Source organism: Alligator mississippiensis, unplaced genomic scaffold (genome assembly GCF_030867095.1).
Source record: "Alligator mississippiensis isolate rAllMis1 unplaced genomic scaffold, rAllMis1 scaffold_157, whole genome shotgun sequence".
NCBI classification, from domain to species: domain Eukaryota; kingdom Metazoa; phylum Chordata; order Crocodylia; family Alligatoridae; genus Alligator; species Alligator mississippiensis.
Genome location: NW_026775328.1, coordinates 19,092 through 42,452, shown reverse-complemented (window position 1 = coordinate 42,452; position 23,361 = coordinate 19,092). Strand labels below are relative to the sequence as shown.

Here is a 23,361-nt window from a genome sequence, read left to right as displayed (position 1 = left end):
TGGCAAGTTGTGCTCAGCAGCCTGGGAGGCTTGTGGGGACACTCCACTGAAGAAAGGATTGGGCCCCTTGGTTGCTGCTGGTGCTGAGCTCTGAAAAGATGCACTGCTCAGCCTGGAAGGCTTGTGCTGGGCAGTGGGGATAGAAGCACTCCATAGAAGGAAGGATTGGGCCCCTTGGAACCCAATCCTTCCTTCTACAGAGCCAGGCCACCCCTGACTGGCTGTCAGGCACATGTCCTCAACCCCCTGCCATCACCATGGACTCTCACCTGCACCCAACTCAAGGCTTCCAGGATAGCCCCGGAGGGGGTCACTATGGCATGGCCAGCAGCCTGGTCCATGGCAGCAGGGGGGCAATATGCCATGATGACCTGCTCTGGAGTTCTCCTGGAAGCCTAAGGCTGGGCATGGCAGAGGGTCTATGCTGACAGCTGGGGACTGGGAATGTGTGCCTGGTACCCAATCAAGGACTGCCTGAGCTTGGCTGCACTCAGTTGCCCTTGGCATGCAGGAATATCCTCTACTTTCTGGCCTCAGCCAAAGAAGGCATCTGCATTCCCTTCCTACCCCGTCACTGAAGGGCGAATGTGTGTTCCGTTCACTCCCGATCCAATCTATGCAGCTTAGAGAAACCTGCAAAGGTTTGATTGATTCTGGCTTGGGCTTTTTGAATATCTGTACTTAGCCTGTATTTGCATTGCTACAAATGCTCTAGTTTATGCACTGGACAAAACACACCTTCAGTGTTTCCCCATATGCCAAATAAGTCACATTGTTCAACTGTAATTTCAATGTAATGCCATAATTTCCTAAACTTCCCATCATAGTGCCTACAGAGGGGAAACAGCACAAAAGAATTAAATACTTCTATCTCATTTTGTGTGCAGGTTAAGAAGAAGTAGTATAAAGTAAAAGGGCAGGTTATGTGAACAAGCATATTATGTATGGCTATATTAGAGAAAAATCCAACTTGTGGCAGGGCAATGGGTCATTTTGTGAAGGTCCAAACCAAAAGGATTGTGTGGATTTATGTATACATCATCAGGGAAATTTAGGTGCCTACTTTTCAAAATCTGGCTTTTGCAGCATTTTGAAAAAAAATGTGTAGACTATCCGGAACTGAATGGCTATTCATTAATGGGGTATAGGAATAGGTTCATACTGGGAACATCTACATGTGCACCCCACTGCACATTTGCTACTGCGCAGTAGTGGTGGCGTCATGGTTAGTGCCTGCTGATGCTACGTCGCCATAGTGATGAGCTACGTTGCCATAGCTTGTCACTACAGCAATGTAGTGTCTTGTGTAGACACGCCCACTGAGTGCAAGAGCCAGCTGAGAAACAAATCCTTCCCATTTGCTCCAACTGGCTGCATCTGTGCAAGATGCTTACTGAGCAGTAGCTTGTTACTACTGTGCAGTAGTGTTGCAGGGTATGAGCCATGAGGCAATGTTACTGCGCAGGAGTAATGAACTACTGAATAGTCAGCATCACCATTAAGTTATGTGGAGATGCTACTGCACAGCAATACAGTATACAAGTACTAAATGACTGTGCAGTAACAACTGTGCAGTCAGCGTCTCATGTAGATGAGGCCACTCTGTGCCAAATCCCCCAAATGAGACAGTGCAACCAACTTAGAGAAGTCCTGAGTGACTGCTCCAGTGACACACAGCTCTCAGTCTTGGATGTGCTTCTTCTCAGGGATGCTCTAAAGATGGCTTATTTCTAGGATTTCTCATGTGCTGAGCAAGCCTGAGTAGGTGGTCATGTTTCTCACAGTGACAGTGTAGACATGCCTGAAGTCTTCCTTTGGGACATTACAGGTTTGATGTATTACAGGATCTGACACAAAAAGGTGATGAGAGAGATAAAAGTGCAAAGGAAATAGGAAGTGTTGTTGCATGGGTGTAACATATTGATGGATACAGCTCTTGTGAATGGACAAAGATTTTACAGGTCCAATCCTGCAAGGTGCCATTATCCAAAAAATCTCAGATCTCACTGTCACCTCATTAATGGCCTGAGGCAGAAACTGCTCCACGCAGGAGGCTCTGACTTGATTGGAGACTGTAAAAAGTTGTAATGCAAAAGCTTACACATAACCAAGAGGAGCAACTGGAGTTTGAACAACACAACACAACACAACACACACACAAGGGCAGTCTACAGAAGTTACTTTCCTCACAAATTATCTCTATTTGCAATGTACCTTCAGGTAATGGGACCTCCTCTGGAATTGCAACAGATACTCGTTCTTCTGTAATAAATATTTTCTCTTCAACAGCGGCTCTCTTGGGTACCTCAGGCACTTTGAAAGATGTTAATATTAAATTTGTGAATTTCTAGTTTTAGTATAAAGAAACTTGTTCAGATTGCTAAAACTAGTTTTTGAAGATCTGTTTATGGACACTGATAACTACATAAAAGAAGCACACAGGATTAAAGTAGCATTTGATATAGGATTGCACAACACACACAAAATACTTTAATGAATCACTTGCAGTAACAGAGAATACTAATACAGCACTCCAAATAGGAGCACAAATATAGTAAAAGGTCATTCATAAAAAACAGAAGGTATAAACTGAAGCTATTAAGAATCACACATTTTGCGACTCTATCAGGAAGCATACCTTTAGCTGGAGGAGCCTCAACTTTTTTAGGAACAGCAACAGGTAATTTTTCTTCAGGTACAGCTTTCTTAGGCACTGCAGGTACTTTAGAGACATTATTTAGGTTTAGGATTTTCAAAATGGAAAATGAGTAAAAGAGACACTTGACATTACACAGAGTTACACATTTATACCAGATAATCAAAATGAATCCAGACCAAAACTTTTATACAAACAAAAGCAAAAGAAAAATGTACCTTTTTTAGGTGGAGCCTCTTTTATTTTAGGAACAGTCGGTATTTTTTCTTCAGGAACAGCTTTTTTAGGCACCTCGGGCACTTTAAGAAATATTAATTGCAATAATTTTAAATAATATTTATGGTTGTCCTAAGACTTTATCTAAACCATAATTATGAAGAAAATTATGTAGTATATAATACTTTTTGAGGTAAAATAACTAATTTTAACGACTAACCACATATTCAAGGAACAGATAAAACCAAACGCAAAATAAACAAATAAGGAACTTTGGCTATCAAGAAAAGATGTACCTTTAGGTGGTGGAACCTCTTCTCTTTTGGGAATAGTAACTTTTTCCTCTGGGACAGCCCTCTTCGGTACCTCAGGCACTTAAAAATATCAAATTTAAGAATATTGAATAATAGTTTTGAGGAGAATTACTGAGAAGATAACTGTAGAACTGCATTCATTCATAAGAATATCAAGAAGGATAATCTAGGTAATCCAGCAATCAGACACTTTAAAATATATAGATGGTTTACAAAAAGAAAATATGTTTTTGGAGAAATAAAACCAATCCCCTGCAAAACACCCAACCAAACCATAGTACTTAGAAAATGAATAAAACTATCTTATGATTGAATTATTTAACCAAAGGAAGAGTTATTTACAAGCATACCAGGTAACATTAAGTTGTTGTACCATACTGTTATGGTGTTGTCACTAAAACATAAACCTGTTTTTATGTGCATTGATTAAAAGCCATTTAAAGCAAAGAGTCACACGTGCAATCTATGATTAAATGTACCTTTAGCAGGTGGAGGTTCCACTTTTTTGGGAACAGGAACTTGTACTTTTTCTTCAGGCATAGGTTTTTTAGGCACTGCAGGCACTTTAAAGATATTAAAACAGGCTTAAATAATCTTTCTAAGGATTTTGAAAATGATTGAGACAAATATTAGGAGCAAAACAGATATAATGATTACATGTAACCTGCTTATATTTAAAATTAAGTTAATGATGAAGGCAGAACATAGTAGGGCAAAAGTTAATGTACCTTCTGCTGGAGGAGCTGCTTCTTTCTTTGGAACAGGTACTTTCTTTTCTGGGACAGGTTTCTTTGGAACTTCAGGCACTTTAAAGGAATCATTTAAAAATGGTGGTGGTTTAGTTTTTAGAATGGTTGTGCAGAGCACAGTATTAAACGATTCTTTTATAAAACATACATACCATGAGACTACTGAAGAAAGCAAATTATGCAGCCATCACACTAAACAGCAAGTTGCACAGCATTAAGACATGTAGCAAACTACTTATAAATGAATGAAAACTATTTGCAGTGCAATGCTTTTTTATTATTACTAAAACACCATTATTTTCTATGGTGTTTTAAAATAGTAAAAAAGATCCAGACTAGCACAGAAAACCACAATCTAAATACAAAAAAACAGACAAAGAAATAGTCATAGGATAAGAATTGAAACAAATAATATTTCTGTGAACTAAGTTGGAGCATGCATAATTCTCGAATAAGTCTTGAAGGTGGTATACAATGATAACACAAGAACAGAAGTGTACAGTTAATTAAGATTCCAGAAAATTAAGATAAAAGACAAAAAGTTCTTGCTTTTCCCAAGGCAGATGGAGTACCTTTAGCTGGCGGGGCCTCCACTTTTTTAGGAACAGGAACAGGTTTCCTTTCTTCTGGCACAGGTCTCTTTGGCACCTCAGGCTCTTTAAAGATATAGCAGTGTGAATATTTAGGAGTTTGCCAAATTATTTAGAAAATACTATAGACAATTTTCAACATATTATACATATACACAAACAAAAATTAAAAATTAAGTTGATCTATTTGATCAAATAGGTGCTATGCCATCAATATATACTAAATAATAACTGCTTTTTAAAGGGGTAGTTATGAATGTGAGTTGCTTGAGAGAGAACTATAGAGATGCACTTGCACTAGTGTTTTAAGTCTGGAGGATAAAGCCATTAGTGGGGGAAATTTGTGTAGTCTTTACATTGTATTTTTTGGTGGGGACTAGTATATGTAAATGACATGGGAAGACAGAAAAATGAAACATATTATTGTAAAAAATTATTCAACTTTATTGGTACCACAAGAATAACAGATATTATTTCTGCCTCTACTATTCTATAAAATACAACAAGATGTTTAAAGATATTAAATGTTAGCATCCCTAGTTGTTTTAGGAATATGGTGTGTTTAGCCTTTCTCAAGCACATTGAACATAAGGGATAGGTACAGACATTCAAAAAGCCCAAGGCAAAATCAATCTAAGTTACATGGTTTTCTGTAAGCAGTGTAGTTTAAATCAGTAGCAAACACAACACAAATTCACCCTTTGGTCAGGGGAATAGGCAAATCTTAAATAAGGTTCCACCATTTTAAAACCAGACTGTGAGCCAAATTTCTGTTCTGTTACAGGTATAGACCAGTTTCTGATCACTTATACCTGTAAAAGTGTAATGCCTGTACCTGGCCAGGGTATAATTCAGAGAGGGGAAAATACATACAATTTCCATGAGCACATTGTAAATAAGAGTATAATAATTAACAAGTAAGAGTATAAATAATAATTTAGTAAAATGATAATTAAGAGTTAAAGCTTAATAAGTATATAAACTTTTAAAAATAATTTAAATTTACAATAATTTACCTGGATAGTGTATCTCAGGAACTTCAACTTCTTCAATAACTGTTCTTTCATGTACTTCTCTCTCTTCAAAGAAAATCATTGTAATAATAATGAGATGTTGTAAACAAAATGTTTATATCTATTATTCAAGAGAATACTGAAGCTGTGTAACACAATGAACATAGAAAAGCAATGCAATATGAAACATAAATGTACAATATGTTTAAAATATATAATTTTCCACAAAAAATATTTTTAAAAGAAATTCCAGCAAGATTGATACTTTATTTGAGTTTACAATTTTTTTTTAAAATTTCTTTTACATACCTGGGACATATGTGTACTCTTCTTCTGTGTGAACAGAAACAGACATCTTTTCTTCTGAAATAGTCCACTTTTCTACTGTTGGTACTTTAAAGATAGGATTTCATTTTAGTATTTTTTTCTAGATCCACATTTGTGGTAGACAGTGTATCAATTTTTATTAAACTAGTAAGTCAATTGTACATTTAAGTCTTACAGCGCAGATTTAGATCATTAGTATTTATGCATGAAAATAGTGAATACAAAACAAAATCGTAACATAACGTTTAGGATGTATTATGCTCCAAAATTAAAAATAGTGCAAAAAGCTTCCTAAAACAAGAGAACACATAGGCTTTAACTGTTATCACAGCAGAGATGCACAAAGCACCACTTCTTCAATAAAACTTTGAGACACCATTCAAATGTAGGTGTTCACCAGCAAGCAGTACACAAAAAGGAAAAGCCAGATTTCACTGCAATACCATATAGCGAATTTAAACAAGGATTGGAAGGCCAGCCACAAAACGCATTAAAAAGAAAAAAAAATGCTGTGCTATTTTACAACAGGACAAAACATCCAAATATAAAGCCCTAGTACACATAACTAGTTACACAATGAGAGTGGTCATGACAGAGTAACGTGGGAGAGACATCAGTGCAAACATACTGGCATATATATATATATACACACGTGATTCACATGAGATGCTACAGAGAAAGTAATAGACAACAGACGGATGAGAATCTATACCTTTCACTTTGGTAACCTCTTCCTCAACCAGCACCCGAGTAGGTTTTGGTGGTGGAACCTTTTTGGCAACTGTTGGTATTTTAAAAATATGCAAAATCAGTCACGTATGCAATGAAGAAACCAAAATTAAATTAGAGTTAGTTAATGTTAACACCACATTTTGAAAACATCAAGGGAAAAATGGAATACAATCAATTTCAGTGACTTTGCCAGGCTCACTTGGGACAATGCAAAGCAAGGGAAGGGAAACAGCTGCTTTTTGATTGATCAGTATTGCCCATTCTTTACTAGGAGGTTAGAAAAATTGGAAATGTGAGTTCATGGAAACTCAGTGCCTCCTCATCTTGCTGTATATGGAACCTAGGTGTTTTAGTTCTGTTGTAGACTCGAAAATACTGTTCTATGCTCAACTGGCCAGGAAATCCTGGATGACGAGCCAGGATGGAAGCCTGGAGGTTGCATATTTGAGAGTTTGAATGGAATAATCAGCACTGCTTGCCCTCCAGCATTAGTTGTTAGTAATCTGTGTTCTTTCCTATCTTGCACACTGCATCATGAAGCAAAACATCTGGCAAGCTAAATGGACCATTACATTAAAGGTAACAAGGGACATGATATTGAGAATTTTAAGCCATTCTTCAATATATTGAAGTATATATAATGTTTTGATGGACTGGGATGGTTCTGCCTTGAATGTGGGGTTGGATTGGATGACCTCCTGAGGTCCAATCCAGACCTCCTTTTTAATATGACTGTATGATTCTATGACTGAAATAAGGTGGCAGTTGTTATTTTTGTTGCAAAGACTAAAAATTGGTCAAAATACTGTAAAATGCAGACTAGCTTCTGCAGCTGACACAATGGCAGCAATCTAACTAATTTTGTGTAACAGAGAATTACAATAATTAAATAAATAACAGTACCTTCAGCCACTCGGACTTCCTCTTCTGCAACCCGCTGAGTAGTTATCTTAACTTGCTCATCAACAGGTTTCCTAGTAACTGCAGATGATTTAAAAACATTTCATGGCATTTAGATTATCTTACATACTGTTGCCCAGATACTAACCAATTAGAGAAGGATGTTTCTATATTTTAATCTTTGCCAGTTTTTCTCTTGTAGATTCCTTCACATTGTTGACTAGCAGTAGTGGCAACCCTGTAAAATAGGCCAGAGAGCCTGACCTCCACCTGGGTAGATCCCTAGAGATCCATACTGAGGATGTAGTTACATTGCTCTTCCAGAAACTCTGTCCAGATACAAGTCTCCGAGAATTGGTGTGTGGTACAAAGATGACCTTTGTTGGAAAGTTGCTTTTTCCAGCAATCTCTGAGCTATGCTTTGATCCATCCAACCCACCCATCCAAAGCACCCCAGACACTTGAAATATCTTGCTGCTACATGAGCTGGAGGAGAAAAATGACCAGTACCACTACTATTTCCATAACCACTTTACACAGCTGTAAGAAAGAACTGAAACTTTTTTGGAAAATTAATAATACTTCATTATTAGTTCATGGCAACAATCAGTAAACTCCATACCTTTGCGTACAGTCACTTCCTTCTTTTCTTTCTTTTCAGCTGTAATTGCTGGTGTTATTTGCTCAGGCACAGGTTTCCTGGGAACTCCAACCACTTTAATAAAAATAATATAAGTCAATTCAGAGGAAATACATGCCTTGGTGGAAAACGTATTAGGATTGGGAAATGCCAATACTGGCCAAAGATGTACAAGAATAAAGAATATAAAAATGAGAAGAATATACACAATCTTGAATATTTAATAGCAGGAGGATATGTGGCTTGTTGCTTTCTCACAGATTTTAGAACCAAAATCCATCCTCAGACACAGACACATTGCTCATCCACACTCTAATTGGAACACATCTAATTAGAACGCTCCAGCGTTGCCTCACTGTCATGTGTATTAAGCCTACACACATTTCAAAATGGCTGCAGGGCTGCTTTATCTTAACCTCATTGAATGAGCTTTAGATAATGTGTTTCACAGCCATTTTGAAATGCACAGGGGCTTAATACATATGGCAATGATCTGTTTTAATTACAGTGGCTATCCGTTCTATTAAGCGCTCTAATTAAAATGGTTCCCTCACTCCCAAGCATGTGTATAGGCAGCCACAGAGTTTAGATAAAGATCTGATCAAGTCCAGCGCCTCACTCCAACACTGGGTAGTCAGGTCATACACTGGAAAGCTTATGTATTTTTGTTAGGAATGATCCCATTCAAAAACCTGTTACATGATGAATTTTTCAACTGCTCTAAATTATTTCCCCTTTAATGCATATGTAAAACATAACAGGTCAGGGAAATGGGACAAAATAACAATGATTCTATATACTGTATTTTCTAAATGTGTAATTTTTTTGTGCATTACAAATTTAATGAGGCCAGGAGGTATGAGAAATGGGGAAGTGAGGTGGAGAGAAGAGGAAAGAGATTAATAAAATGATGAAGTTCTAATATACCTTCTTCCTCAATAATTCTTTTTTCTTCATAAGTTATTTCTCTTTCTTCATAAGCTTCCTCCCATCTCTCTTCCCCTTCCTCATAACCTTCTTCTCTCAGTTCATATTCATGCTCTTCTCCAAAGTCTTCTTCCCATTCTTCATATGCCTCTCTTGGTTCTTCATAAATTTCTTCCTTTTCTTCATAAATTTCTTCCCGTCTGGCTATAGAGGTTACCGTGACTTCTTGTGGTTTCCTTGGTTTCTCTGGAACTTCAAAAGAAGATGATCCATTAAAGCATGGCATTTGCAAGGCATGCACATAAAGACAGGCAAATATTAATGACCTTGAAAAAATTCAATTAGATCATTTAACATTTTTACACTGTAGTCTTGATATCAGGTTGCTTCCTACTTGCCTTTCACTATTGTCCTAACTTGGTCAGTCTCAGGCAGAATGGTGACACAATCATGACCAGAGGTGTAACAAGGCAGCAAGGCACCCAAAGCAACAGTGACTTCTGGCTGCTGCCTTGCTGCTGCCATGATTGTGCAGTTTCAATGGCAGTTGCTATTTTTCTGCTCTTTTCTGTTATTTAATTGAATGGTATTCAGATCACTCTTCCTGTTGAATAGCCTGCTCTCTGCATGTCTTCTCATAACAGCTGATAAAGTAAACTCTTGCTCATGAAAGCTTATATATCTCTGATTCAGTTAGTATATAAGGTGCATCTCTATGCTGCCTTCAGATTAACATGTCTAACTACCTCTCTCTGCTTGTTATTTTTAAAGGGTCATATACTGTCTAAACACACATTTTCCCCACATATAAAAAATATTCAAAATATGCTACCTATGTGTTATGCTGGCCAAGATAATTTCTATTTCCAGACAATCTTAACATAACACAAAATAAAAATCCACATAACATCAACATTTAAAGAAAGGGGTCTTGTAGGGAAGGGAAAGGGATAGTTTTATCATTAGCAGTAGCCTAATCCCAGCAAATGATGACAATGCTTTGTATGTATATTATAAAACAAGACAAAACAACATAGAAAAGGTACTATATCTAGTGGATAAAATGTACAAGATTAAAGCCTTTGCTTGACTGCTGTGTTACCTTTAGGTGGAAGTGGGGTAACCTCTTCAGGAACTTTTGAGACCACCTTTTTGGGGACTTTCTTTAGAACAATTTTCTTAGGTTCTGAAAAAAAATAAAGACATTATTAAAGTTATTATTAACTTTAATATCAGAAGGAAAAAAATGCTAGAAATTGAATATAGTGCATTGTTTTCTGAAACGTTTCCTATTTTAAATCACCAGCAGGCTTACCTGGTTTTTTCTCTTCTGGTGGTGGAACAGCAAGAGGTAGAATCAAAGGAATAGGTACATCTTACGAGGAAAAAAAGAATATTTAGAGGAAAAAAGTAGGAACTAGATACAGAAAACATTTCCCATTTTAAATCTACTATATGTCTACCTTTTTTCTTTTCTGGTGGTGGAGCAACAGGAGGTAGAACCACAGGAATAGGAGGAGCTTGGAAAACAAAGAATGCTTTTATTAAAATACTTATTGTGATTGATATGCAGGGCATAGTAGGGCAGCTCTAAGCCTGGGGCAGCACGACCCACAGGACAGCTTTGGGCAGCCATGACCCACAGGACAGCAACAGTAATATGATCAGCTGCCACTGTAGTGATAGCTATTTTTCACTCCCCACAAAGGCAGCACATGGGACTAGTGTCCTGGTCGCCTCCTTTCAGTTATGCTACTGTTGGTATGTGAAAAAAATCCCATATAAGCTTTGAATATCCACATTGAAATGTTCCTGCTGCTGCTACTATATGCACTGGCGAGGTCAGAACACGTCAGATACACACAATGGCCCAATATAAGCCCCAAAAGCTGATGCCAATAAGCCTATCTCAAAGCATCATAAAAATCCAGATATCCACAGGACAAGGTTGCACATATCTACATAAAATACCAAGCACCAAGAAAACTCATAAAAATCCACAGACCATGGTATGCTTATGAGCTATAGGAAAAAGCTAACACCTACAGATAAAGGTTCATTGGCAATAGTAGCATGAATCATGTTATAGTGGCTTTCTGCAGATCCTTTTTATTGAAATAAGGTACTAAGAATCGGACCATTAGTTATTGGGGGAGGAGGGGGAGGCAGAAGGGGGAGAAAAAATGTTGGGGTGAAGAGTGCACAAGAGATCAAAAGGAAGAAGTAGATAAAAAAGGCAGATGGGGAAACTGGAAGACTATAAAGAAAGCAGAGTAATGGAACATATTGACTTAAGAAGAACATATCTGATAAAAGAGTTTCTAGACCTGCCACTGATCTAGAGGCACTAAGGAACAGGATACTGGCTACAGTACTGCTGTTGCTCTGTAGCATACCTGAAGGTTAAGAAGCTGGATTCTAAACACTATTATCGCAGTGGAGTCCTCCCTCCCCACATCAACCCAAATCAAATCAAACCAAATAAAACCCAGCTTATTGAAGATCTGTAAAGTGAAGAATAAATTTTACTCTGCTACTTTTGAAATTTTCTCTGATATTTCGTGAATCTCTCTATATCATAGTAGGTGATAGAGCTATAGAGAGAAGATCTATATAGAGATAGACAGAGAGAGAGACGAGACTCATATATAGAGAGTGCGTATGTGTTTATGTAATGTTTTATAGTCATTACACACTGCATATGTTTGTGCTGTGTTGTTGTATTTGTATGGTTTTAGTAGATAGATACATGATATGTTTGTCTGTATTATTTTGTATGTATGTATGATATGGTTAATCACCTACCTTCAGTGGTACTTAACTGACTGCAACTCGGGCATCGGAGATCTGGCAAATTAATCTATAAAATTATTGGAAATGGAATTAAATGTTTTGATAAATTTGTATGTCCCCAGAACTAGTTCACAATATTTCACAATTTTAAAGATTTTGGCTGTAGTGGGTAATTTCAGGGTTTGTCCATATCGTTTTCCAAGGGTTTGTTACTTGAATTTACGACTTGTTGTGTTTACTTGTGATTGTGCATATAGTATATGAATTAACACTGTGACTGTATATGGCATAGATAGTGTTTGCTTCTCCTTCAGTGTATGGTTACTTAGTTATGTAAGTTGGCAAGGTACAGCATACGGGCCTGATTGAATCAAGTGTAGGTTATGCTAGTTTATGTTTGTCAATGTACAGAAGATTAGAAGGCTGAGATGAACAGTTATGGTATGCAGCTGATTTGTAAGGGGCATAGTTTAGATCAGTAGCATAACAGAACATACATTCACTTTTGGTGGAGGAGGGAGGGGCAAATCTTACTGGTTCAGGGTTAGTGATATTAGTATGTTTCTGCTGTACGTATGTAGATGGTTGACGTTTTATGTGCTGGACTTCTGTTTATTTGCATTGAGCTGCTACTAGTCTCTTATAAGTATGTTCTTAGGTTCATCATAGCATGCATTATTATATTTTACTTTTATATATTAAATTCTTTATGATACTTAGGAGGTTATTCTCACATAACACCTACAGAATGGAAATCTATTTTACTTAATCAGAGTAATACACACACTTGGTCAGTGGTATTTTTGTCTGTCTGTTAAAAACAACTTATTCCTTAACCTTGCTGTATCACATTATATTTAGTCACTGGCCCACTTTCAGGTTTCAGAGACAACAAATCTTTTCTTAACTAATTGTTGAGTAACTATAACTTTTACAATAGCTTTGTTTTTAAGGGATCAGGAACATTAATTTTCAGCATATAGCATTAGCTTACTGTAAGCAAATTCTGTGAAATGGTTTCAAGGACAAATTATAAACCAGGGTATGCAATTAAACCAGGATCAAGAGATTCATAGAGAAGTTCAAACGTTTTTCTTTACCTGGTGGCTTCAATTCCAGTTTGATTTCTGCAAGAGAATAATAGATTGAAAATTATAATTATTTCTTGTTCCAATATAGTATATCAGGTATTTGATTTTGTATGCAAGCTACACTCACGAACAATGTTCAGAGCATTTACTAACCTTTGGTTGTCAGGTACAACTCTGCAGTGCTTCTTGCTTCACCCCTTGGTTCAAGACGAGCAATTACAGAATATACACCTGAAACGGAGAATCATTTTGATATTTATTTTTGCCTATCATTGAAAAACATGAGGAAGAAAGTGTTAACTAAAACGTGCAATTACAATTACCTTCATCTTCTGCAGTAACATTGTGGATAGTCATGTAATGACAGCGACCTTCACTTCTAAAACTGTATTTATGACTCTCCCTTAGTTCAATGGGGCCTTTATACCATGTCACGATTGCATCATCAAAAGACACTTCACACTCAAAGGTTGCAGACTGGTGTTCACTCACTACTATATTCTGGATGCTCTTGGTGAATTGAATTGGTTCAGCTGTTTTTGAAACAAGAAATGAATAAATTCCACATCAGGTTTGTTATTGTTTATGTACCTTTCAATGATTGCCTCATTTAATGACAGAAATCTACTTAGTCACTGAATAGGAATTGAGGAAAAAAGAAATACAAAGAAAAAAGTACTCTTCATTCCATCTCCTGTGAAATTCTCTATTTAGGAAAATAGTTAAGAAGACACAAGAGCACTGATTAACAAGACTGTTGTGCAGGAAACCATAGAAGAGAAGCCATAAAGGCAATTAAGATAAAGGATGCTTGAAGTACAAAGAGATCTATAAAATCATAAGATCAAATAAAACCATAAGAATCACAGAAACAGAAGAATAAATGGGGTACATATAACACAGCTCATATTATTTGGGGGAAGGGATCATATTAATTACATATACTGTACACACACTATTTGTTTATGCTGGAAGGGGTATCTTCTTCAAAGAATGCAACAGAATAATTTCTCATCATACCCTCTTCAAACCTTAAGACGTTTCTAAAAAAAAAATTTCTTTCTTAATGAAGCATCCATAAATAATTTATCATTATTGTGATAAAGACATTTCTGTCTGTTTACAAACCTTCAATGCTTAGATCTGCAGTTGTTTCTAGATTGTCAAGTCTGCAGGTATACTGTCCCTGGTCTTCTGTTCTAACATCCTTGATGATGAGCTTGTGTACTTTGTCTGAGACTTGTGTTGAATATCTCCCTCCTATCTTAATGGCCTTTCCATTTCTATACCACTGAGATTTGGCATTTGGGATAGAAAACTGACAAATCAAGGTACATGTGTGTCCTTCCTTGAAAGTAGTATCATGAAGATGCCGTTCAACTGCAGGTTCTGTTAGTATGTTAAAATATATATTTTAGAAGACATCCTAAAGCGATGAATCAAAAATATAAATCATTTTCAAATACATACTTAAATGAACTTACCAATCACAGTTAGCCTAGCACTAGCAATATGTGGACCGCACACCACTCTGAAATTTCCCTGATCTTCAAGTTGACAGTTTCTAATTCTCAGTATATGCCGATCACCTTCTAGTCTTATTTCATACTTGTTACTGGCGTCCAACTTTTGAGTTCCTTTGTACCATGACAGTTTGATTTCTGGATAATTAATTTTAATTTCACATTCAAAGACAGCATCGACATCTGTTAAAACGGTCTGGTTTTCAATATCCTTGATGAGGGTGACAGGCTGAAAAATATTTAAGTGGCTCAGTTTTCATTTCAAAATCAGAGAATAGTTTTTCTAAGCAATCCAAAACTATCTTGTTACCTCTGTCTGTGAAAGTCTTTGTTGAATAAATGCTACAAGTTCATCAAACTCCTGTTCTTCTCTTCGAGCTTTTTCTGTGATTTCAATTTCCTGTAAAAAGACACAATAAGATTTAACATATAATAAGAGCAATGGGAAATAACTATAAATCATTGTATTATGTCTGTCCACCATAAGCCCAGAGGGTCATGTGCATCCCTACTAAGGATGGAAATATTGTTTAAAAAATTACCCATTTTAAATCCTGTAATAATATCAGTTAAATGGTTAACCAATAATACATGCCTAGCACCCATGTGTTGCAACTAGTCCCCCCTCTCCTCTTCCTCCCTCCTTCCAAAGTCAGTAGCATAGGAGAGGGAGGCAGAGGCAGAGCTGCATGCTGTGACTAGCCACCTTCCTGGGGCACTTCGCTTCCCATCACTGGATTGCATCTTGTGCTAAATGTTAACTGGAATGAATTAATGGTATAAATATACTTACCATTTAACCATTTAACTATTTAACCTTTCATATCCCTAATCCCTACCTATACTTTTGGGATAACCTCCCCATCTGTCCATAATAAAATTCCATGACACTTCTGAGCACGGAGATCAAAACCTGACTTCTTGGACAGAATTCACCACTTCCCCAAGGGCTTGGGCAAGCAGGTTGTTGGGAAGGCGTGATTAGAAATTCAGAATTAGAATTGAAATCTGTTGGATATATCATGGGCGACTGGTGGCTCTTGAGTCTGAGGGGGCACCCGCAGAAGCCACCAGCAGTGTTGGTGTCAGGGACGGGACTGCCGAGCACCCACAGAAGCTGCTGGCGGTCCTGTTGGGGGGGCACATGACCCACCCCTGTGCCTCCCCTACCAGTTGCCTATGGGATATATAGTAACATTACATGGAGAACATCTATCCTTTTTTCAGAAATCACATTTCTCTTAACGTCCCCAATGCCATAGTCAAACTAGGTCTTACCAGTCTATGGGTTTCCTCCTCTTGAGTTTGCTTGAGTAGCTCAAAAGCTTGCAGAAGGCCACGAAAATCTGTAATTCCATACATGCGAGCGTACTTCTCATATTCTTTAGGATCAACATTTTTGAGAAGTTCCATGATATCAATGGGCTTCTCTTCCTCCTCTTCTTTCTTTTTAGTTGGAGTCCTATTCAAGTAATAGAATAAGTAATTATTTTAATGTAAAATATTTCCCCAAGAGAACTTTGGAAAACTCAGTGTGCTTGAAAGTATTTTGTATTGTATGACTCTTCATTTTAGCACAAGAAAAGTTTTATAGATTCATAGATTCATAGATGTTAGGGTCGGAAGGGACCTCAATAAATCATCGAGTCCGACCCCCTGCATAAGCAGGAAAGAGCGCTGGGTCTAGATGACCCCAGCTAGATGCTCATCTAACCTCCTCTTGAAGACCCCCAGGGTAGGGGAGAGCACCACCTCCCTTGGGAGCCCGTTCCAGACCCTGGCCACTCGAACTGTGAAGAAGTTCTTCCTAATGTCCAATCTAAATCTGCTCTCTGCTAGCTTGTGGCTATTATTTCTTGTAACCCCCGGGGGTGCCTTGGTGAATAAATCCTCACCAATTCCCTTCTGTGCCCCCGTGATGAACTTATAGGCGGCCACAAGATCGCCTCTCAACCTTCTCTTGCGGAGGCTGAAAAGATCCAGTTTCTCTAGTCTCTCCTCGTAGGGCTTGGTCTGTAGGCCCTTAACCATACGAGTGGCCCTTCTCTGGACCCTCTCCAGGTTATCCGCATCCCTCTTGAATTGCGGCGCCCAGAATTGCACGCAGTACTCCAACTGCGGTCTGACCAGCGCCCTATAGAGGGGAAGTATCACCTCCTTGGATCTATTCGTCATGCATCTGCTGATGCACGATAAAGTGCCATTGGCTTTTTTGATGGCTTTGTCACACTGCCGACTCATGTTCATCTTGGAGTCCACTAGGACTCCAAGATCCCTTTCCACTTCCGTGCCACCCAGCAGGTCATTCCCTAGGCTGTAGGTGTGCTGGACATTTTTCCTCCCTAGGTGCAGCACTTTGCATTTCTCCTTGTTGAACTGCATCCTGTTGTTTTCTGCCCACTTGTCCAACCTATCCAGGTCTGCCTGCAGCTGTTCCCTGCCCTCCGGCGTGTCCACTTCTCCCCATAGCTTTGTGTCATCTGCAAACTTGGACAGAGTACATTTCACTCCCTCGTCCAAGTCACTGATGAAGACATTAAAGAGTATCGGTCCAAGGACCGAACCCTGCGGGACCCCACTGCCCACACCCTTCCAGGTCGAAACCGACCCATCCACCGTGACTCTCTGGGTGCGACCCTCCAGCCAATTCGCCACCCACCGGACTGTGTAGTCATCCAAGTCACAGCCTCTTAACTTGTTCACCAGTATGGGGTGGGATACCGTATCGAAGGCCTTCCTGAAGTCTAAGTATACGACATCCACCCCTCCTCCCGTGTCCAGGCGTTTCGTCACCTGGTCATAAAAGAAACTAGATTGGTCAGGCACGATCTGCCTGCCACGAACCCGTGCTGATTTCCCCTCAGCATAATTTGTCCTGCCGGGCTCTCACAAATGTGAGCCTTGATAATTTTTTCAAAGACTTTGCCAAGGATGGAAGTGAGACTGACTGGCCTATAGTTGCCCGGGTCCTCCTTCCTCCCCTTTTTGAAAATGGGGACCACGTTGGCCCTTTTCCAGTCCTCCGGGACTTGGCCCGTGCGCCATGAGCTTTCAAATATTCCCGGCAGTGGCTCTGCAATGATGTCAGCCAGTGCCTTCAGCACCCTCGGATGGAGCTCATCTATATTTCTATATTACAGAAACTTAGGACCCTACTACATATTTAGGTTAAAGCTAAATAGAAACCGCTGCAGAGTTGTTATTCATTTTCAAGTGCTAACTTTATAGTTGGTTGGCTCTTTTTATGGCTGGATAATAATTTTTATTGTGTGATAATTACTTTGCATGCTTGGCTGGTCCAAATTTATTGCACAATTAACCAATTAATCGTGGGATAACTACTTTGCACTTGTGGCTGATCTTACTTGGCAAATATGGCTGGTCTAAATTTATTGTGTGATTAATCAGTTAATTGAATAATATATGTAATGCGTAACTGGGGCCTTAGGCACATAAGTAATCTCCACTCATAGAGACTTTAGCTTGATACTGGATCACTGATTCCAGTAATAGTTGCTAGAATCAAGCTTTATATGTAATCAATCTTTTTTGGTATATCATGATTCTTAATAAATTACATCTTGATCAAAGCTAATATATTGACTACAGAGTAGTCTGTAAGACACTGCAAGACTTACTTCTTCAGTTTTGCTCTGAGATCTCCTTCAACAACTTCTTGTCTTCTTTCTTCAACTTGTAGGTTGACACTGGTGTCGATTTCACCATGTTGGTTAAAAGCCACACATTTGTACATTCCAGAATCAGTTTTTGTTGTGTCTTTTATTTCTAGTTTGGCTTCTTCTCCTTTCTGTTGGATACTTATGCGACCTCCCTGATTGAGTTGTCTCCATTTTCCCTTCATCCATTTTACATTTGGAATTGGATCACCTCCAACTTTAGCAATAAATGTAGCAACACTCTCTGTAGAAAAATGCAAAATCAAGAAATTAACCTTTTATGTATCTAAGACAACAGAACTTATTAGTAAACAACTAATTTAGAAGTACTGATGATGATGTATTTTTAGACTTATGCTCTTACTTTCTATAACTTTGATACTCTGAGGCTCTTGGATAAAGTAAAGCCTTCCATCCACTGCTACTTTCTTAGCTTCTGGTGCAGCTGTTGGTTTTTCTGGAAAACAGATTAAAGTAATTAAGGCAAATGGTTTGCTTAAATAGCTCATTTTGGAGCATAAGGCCCCTGTTCACTGCCCTGAATGAGAAGATCTACAATACCAGGATATATTTGTTGTGATATTTCCCATTTACCGAAACAGGAGAAAGAAATCCCAAGTAGTTTAATATGACTATTGTTAAAATTAAATTTTATTCTATAAAATGAATCCAGACACTGTGCGTCCATGCACCTGATTCTGTTATTCATTGCCAAAATGATCTCACTGAAGCCATTTTAATGTATGCAGATATAAATGGCACCAAAATCAGACCCTTAGCCCTTGCCTTAAGTTTAGTGTCCAAGGTGTGTATTTTGGTCCATAAATAAGATGCCTGACTTTCAAAACTGCTGATTGGTGATACTCAACAATGACTAATGACAATATCAAGGGGCTGTTTTGGCATTCTTTTTTTTGAAAAGACTGATGCTCTGACTGTAAAGCTCTAGGATCCTACAGTAAGGGGAAACTTACAAAGAAAGTCTCATTCCCACAGGACAACTTACAACTAGTGAGGAAGCAGATGGTTTGGGGGTATGATAGGCCAGCAGCAATCAACCTCTCTGCTACTTCTAAGCTGTGTAGGGAGCTGTTCTGTTCACTGTCTTATTTTTTGGTCAGCTCATTCTAGAGCTTGCTGTGGTTCCTACTGTCCTACAGGCATTGAGAACCCTACCTATTAATACTTCTTTTAGTAAGCTACCCTCCCACCTTCTTACCCATAAAGCTCGAATGTGCACCCTATCCCGTTGTCAGTTTGGCCTTGTCTTTAACTGTTCATTTAAATTCTAAACTATTACGGTAGAGATCTGTTATTTGTTTGATAATAAGTACCTACTTTTTAAAGTGTATATTTAGGCGCTATATTAATTATTTTAAAATGTAATGCATTCAAAGAGACAGTATTTCAGATTATATGATTCTATACAGGAATAAAAGGCACTTTTTGTATTGGATTACAAATAACAATTCACAGAAAACAAAATTACTGTCTATGTGATCACTATAGTTTTGTATTAAATTACCATTACATGTCCTAATTTTTCTATTTTACTTTACCTTTAACTGTCACTTTCGACTTGCAAGTGTCAGTTCCAACTACATTTGAAGCTTTGCATACATATTCGCCTGAATCAGCTTTTGCAACAGGTGAAACTTCCATAAGAGCCATTCCATTAAGAAAGCTAAAGCTGCATTTATCTGAAGCTCTTATTTCTCTCCCAGCCTTCTGCCACTGAATCTTAATTGGCTGTGAACCATGGACATGGCAGCTTAGCTGCAAGATATCACCTTCTTCTATCATTACTGGTTGAAGTGGTTGATCAAACACTGGAGGCTTTTTAGGTTCTGGAATTCAAATATTTTTCAGTAAATAATCAAGAAAGAGCAGTACGTTATGAATGTAAGGGAGAAAAACAAGAAATAAGTATATATCTTGATTTTAAAAAGAAAGTTATATCTGTAAGTAAGAGAATGATAACTTATGTAAGTTAATACATACAAATCAGATTTCTGAGAATCCGCTACTCAGATTTGGAAAATAAAATAAGTATGGAGGAGTACTTTCACAAAAAGCATACAGAGAGGGTGACTTAGATAGTACATCTTCTCTTAATACATTGCTAATGTATTTTCATGCATTCTTAAAAGATAATAAAACAACTAGAGCACTGCTGCAATTTTGCAAAAATTTCCTAAAACCTTGTGAAAGATCATATGTGCCATACAATGCAATTTTGGTTATTGATACCTATTTAGAAGAAGATGAATTTGTGTCAATCCACCAACATTAAAATGTAAAAAATGTTGCAGAGTAAAATTGCAGTATATGAAAAAAATGAGTAATGGTTTAATAGATAATATGAGGCTATTTTATACTACCAAAGGTATGTTTTAAATATATTAATTCATACATCACAACCAGATATAATTAGTTATACAATAAAAGATCTTAGAACAACATTGCTTGCTTTGATGGTTTAGCTCAGGGATCAGCAAACTGTGGCTCACAGGCTGGAACTAGCCTGTGAAGAGCTTGGGTTTGGCTTGGGAAGGCATGGGGGATCAGGAAGTATGCAGCTATGCCAGACCAGCCATCCCTTCCGCACCTCCCTCCTGCATGGCCCTCCCTGCTGCTCTCTCAGGCCTCTGTTTACCTTGCTGTAGAGCGGCCAGGTATCTACAGCAGGGGTAAACATAAGTGACTTGAGCTCTTTGGAGGGGGGCCAGAGATTTCCTATAGCAGTGGGCTAGGTCTCAAGCTCTGGCCCATGAGGGCAAAAGGTTGCCAGCCCATAGCTTAGCTCAATCTCATCCTGATTGAACATCAATGCAACACTATTGGAATAAATGCAAGAAAGCAAATTTACTGACATTACTCCAGGCAAAAGTGAATGAGCATGACATGTTTTAAGTATCTAGGGCTCACTAAAAGCTAGTCTTGGGTGAAGAGCACATGTAAGAATAATATAAAAGGCAAAATAACATGGAGAGGAGGGGTTCTGTTCATTCTGATACAACTTAAGCAGGTGAAATTCAGTTGCAAATAGGAGAAGAGAAGAATGGCATCTGCAAGAACCTAGAGCTCGTTCCTGGCATCAATTGGAGATACGTGCATACTAAGGCTACTACTAAGTTTAAGTGCCCTATTTAGCAGGGATAAAAGACTAACCCTATAGAACATAATGTGCAGAGAAATTGAAACACCCAGAGCTCCAGCTGAGATCACTTGGAAATGAAGGTGTTTGGTGCTGTTGACAGACCACTGTTCCTTGTCAAAGTAAAATATTTCTCTCCTTAAGAGAAGGCAACCCTGGGCTTGAACTATATCGCTGATTTATTATTTACAATAAGCATATATTAATAGCAGCAAGGTTTGTATAGTACTTTTTCATAGAAGAAAATAAGAAATCTACAGAGAATCAGCTACAGCTATTATCTTGAACTTATTTATTATTGTTTGAGCACAAATGTATGAAGGTTAGTAAAAAGGCAAGCTGACTTTTGCTAAGAATGATTTGATTAGCTATACAATTTGTATATGGCCTAGTAATACACTGACACAGAAAATTAACAACATAAACAGGAAAAACATGAAATTAACTAACCTTTAATTACAACAGAAGATGTACACAATATACTTCCCGCTTCATTGGACACTTTACAAGTATATAAGCCAGTGTCACCCTGACCTGTGTTCTTAATATGTAGTTGTAAGGTGTTGTTTTTGAATGATATTTCATAGTTAGCACTTGGATGGACTTCCTGATTGTTTTTGTACCAGGAAACTGTCATAGGCTGAGAACCAGACACCCGGCCCTCAAGTGTAAGGGCATTCCCTTCTGTTTCTTCAACTGTTTCAGATAGTTTCTTGGTAAAACTAGGTGGAATTTTGCGTTCTGTAAGAAATAAACATGCTATTCAAACTCTAAAACCAAATATTTCACATAAACAGGGTTTAGCTTTTTAGAGAAAATATGCTGAGAAGAATAACAGCATGCACCATGCTCTGTCAACAGAAGTGCTAGATTCATTTTTCTATTAAAAGAGAAATCACACTTGTGCTGCTTTAAGAAAAAAAAAAGCATTTGAAAAGTAATATCAAGATTTTAATTTAAAAAAGCAAGAAAGAGATTAGCTTATTTTATGAACTAATTAAAATCTATTTAACATCATAAGGCCTGTAAAGTTTCAGGAAAGTGTGAATTGAAGAAAATATCATATTTCATTCTCTCCATTTCATATAACTCTTGTCTTCCCTTCTCAAATCCCCCCACACTTTTTTTCAGAGACCCATGGATTCTTCCTGCTGAAAACTTTCAAGGCACATTTCAAAATCTACATATCTAAAACTTAGCCTGCAACTTATCTCACATCAATAAGACTAACTCCCTTTGAACTGAAATAAGTAGACATGCACACTGCACATGCATAAGTCAATACCTTTAATATTAAGTTGAGCTGTAGAAGAGTCCTTGCCAACCTCATTGCTGGCATAGCATGTATACTTTCCAGAATCTCCCTTGTCAACTCTGAGAATGGTCAAATGGGCTATGTTTTCTACATAACTGATCTGGTATTTTCCTCCAGTTCGTATCTCTTGGTTATCTTTTGCCCAAGTAACCCTAATTGGTTGTGATCCAGAAATGTGGCATTCAAAGTCAGCACTCTCTCCAACAATACCATCCACAGGTGCAACTGGAATGTCAAAGAATGGAGGAGTCTTCCCTTCTAAAGGTTGTGAAGAATAAACAAAATATTTACTTACAAAATCCTTTTCATTTTAAGGATATTGTTAAATAAATTTTACCATTTTAAATTCATGTGTATAGTAAAAATGTGTTAATAATCAACTAACCTGTAAGAATGAGCCTGGCACTAGAAGATGCAGTTCCAATAGCATTGGAAGCTGAACAAGTATACTGCCCAGCAAGACTCTTGTCAGTCTGCAAAATCTGGAGAGTTGCTACATTATTTACATAGGATGTTTGCACATTATAGCCCTCTCTTATAGGTGTACCATCTTTAGACCAAGATACTTCAATGGGTTCAGAGCCAGTTATGCCACAATCAAATGTAATTGGTAAGCCTACCATTTCATGAATATCTCTGAGTTTTCGTGTAAATGTAGGAGGAAGCTTACGCTCTGCAAGAAAAGAGGTGTGATACAATGAAGCCTTCTGGAAACTATTCACTATTGCTGTATCCTTCAAT

The 23,361-nt window shown here is 37.8% G+C and overlaps 2 protein-coding genes across 2 annotated transcripts in view; both read right to left on the bottom strand.

The window, feature by feature from the left end:
* Positions 1–738: 738 nt before the first annotated feature.
* LOC132247159 (titin-like) lies at positions 739–5,620 on the bottom strand (the record flags this gene model as incomplete). The annotated part of the gene is made up of 9 exons (XM_059720133.1): positions 5,542–5,620; positions 4,508–4,591; positions 3,915–3,992; positions 3,666–3,749; positions 3,169–3,246; positions 2,875–2,955; positions 2,639–2,722; positions 2,215–2,313; positions 739–830 (listed from the first exon to the last, which is right to left on the bottom strand). Coding segments are annotated over exons 1-9 (759 nt in total), but the record flags the coding sequence as incomplete, so codon positions are not given.
* Positions 5,621–5,666: 46 nt separating this feature from the next.
* The window catches only part of LOC132247160 (titin-like), a gene marked incomplete at its 5' end in the record, with an annotated part of 36,737 nt that continues 19,042 nt past the window's right edge, over positions 5,667–23,361 (bottom strand). The window contains 22 exons of the mRNA XM_059720134.1: positions 5,667–5,683; positions 5,848–5,931; positions 6,578–6,646; positions 7,501–7,578; positions 8,120–8,212; positions 9,065–9,316; positions 10,167–10,250; positions 10,380–10,439; positions 10,528–10,584; positions 12,958–12,984; positions 13,102–13,179; positions 13,272–13,481; positions 14,077–14,337; positions 14,433–14,700; positions 14,782–14,871; positions 15,750–15,933; positions 18,110–18,392; positions 18,513–18,605; positions 19,708–19,995; positions 21,756–22,046; positions 22,591–22,878; positions 23,006–23,293. Of these exons, the coding sequence (XP_059576117.1) occupies positions 5,667–5,683; positions 5,848–5,931; positions 6,578–6,646; positions 7,501–7,578; positions 8,120–8,212; positions 9,065–9,316; positions 10,167–10,250; positions 10,380–10,439; positions 10,528–10,584; positions 12,958–12,984; positions 13,102–13,179; positions 13,272–13,481; positions 14,077–14,337; positions 14,433–14,700; positions 14,782–14,871; positions 15,750–15,933; positions 18,110–18,392; positions 18,513–18,605; positions 19,708–19,995; positions 21,756–22,046; positions 22,591–22,878; positions 23,006–23,293 (3,443 nt within the window). The remainder of the gene's footprint in view (positions 5,684–5,847; positions 5,932–6,577; positions 6,647–7,500; positions 7,579–8,119; positions 8,213–9,064; positions 9,317–10,166; positions 10,251–10,379; positions 10,440–10,527; positions 10,585–12,957; positions 12,985–13,101; positions 13,180–13,271; positions 13,482–14,076; positions 14,338–14,432; positions 14,701–14,781; positions 14,872–15,749; positions 15,934–18,109; positions 18,393–18,512; positions 18,606–19,707; positions 19,996–21,755; positions 22,047–22,590; positions 22,879–23,005; positions 23,294–23,361) is intronic.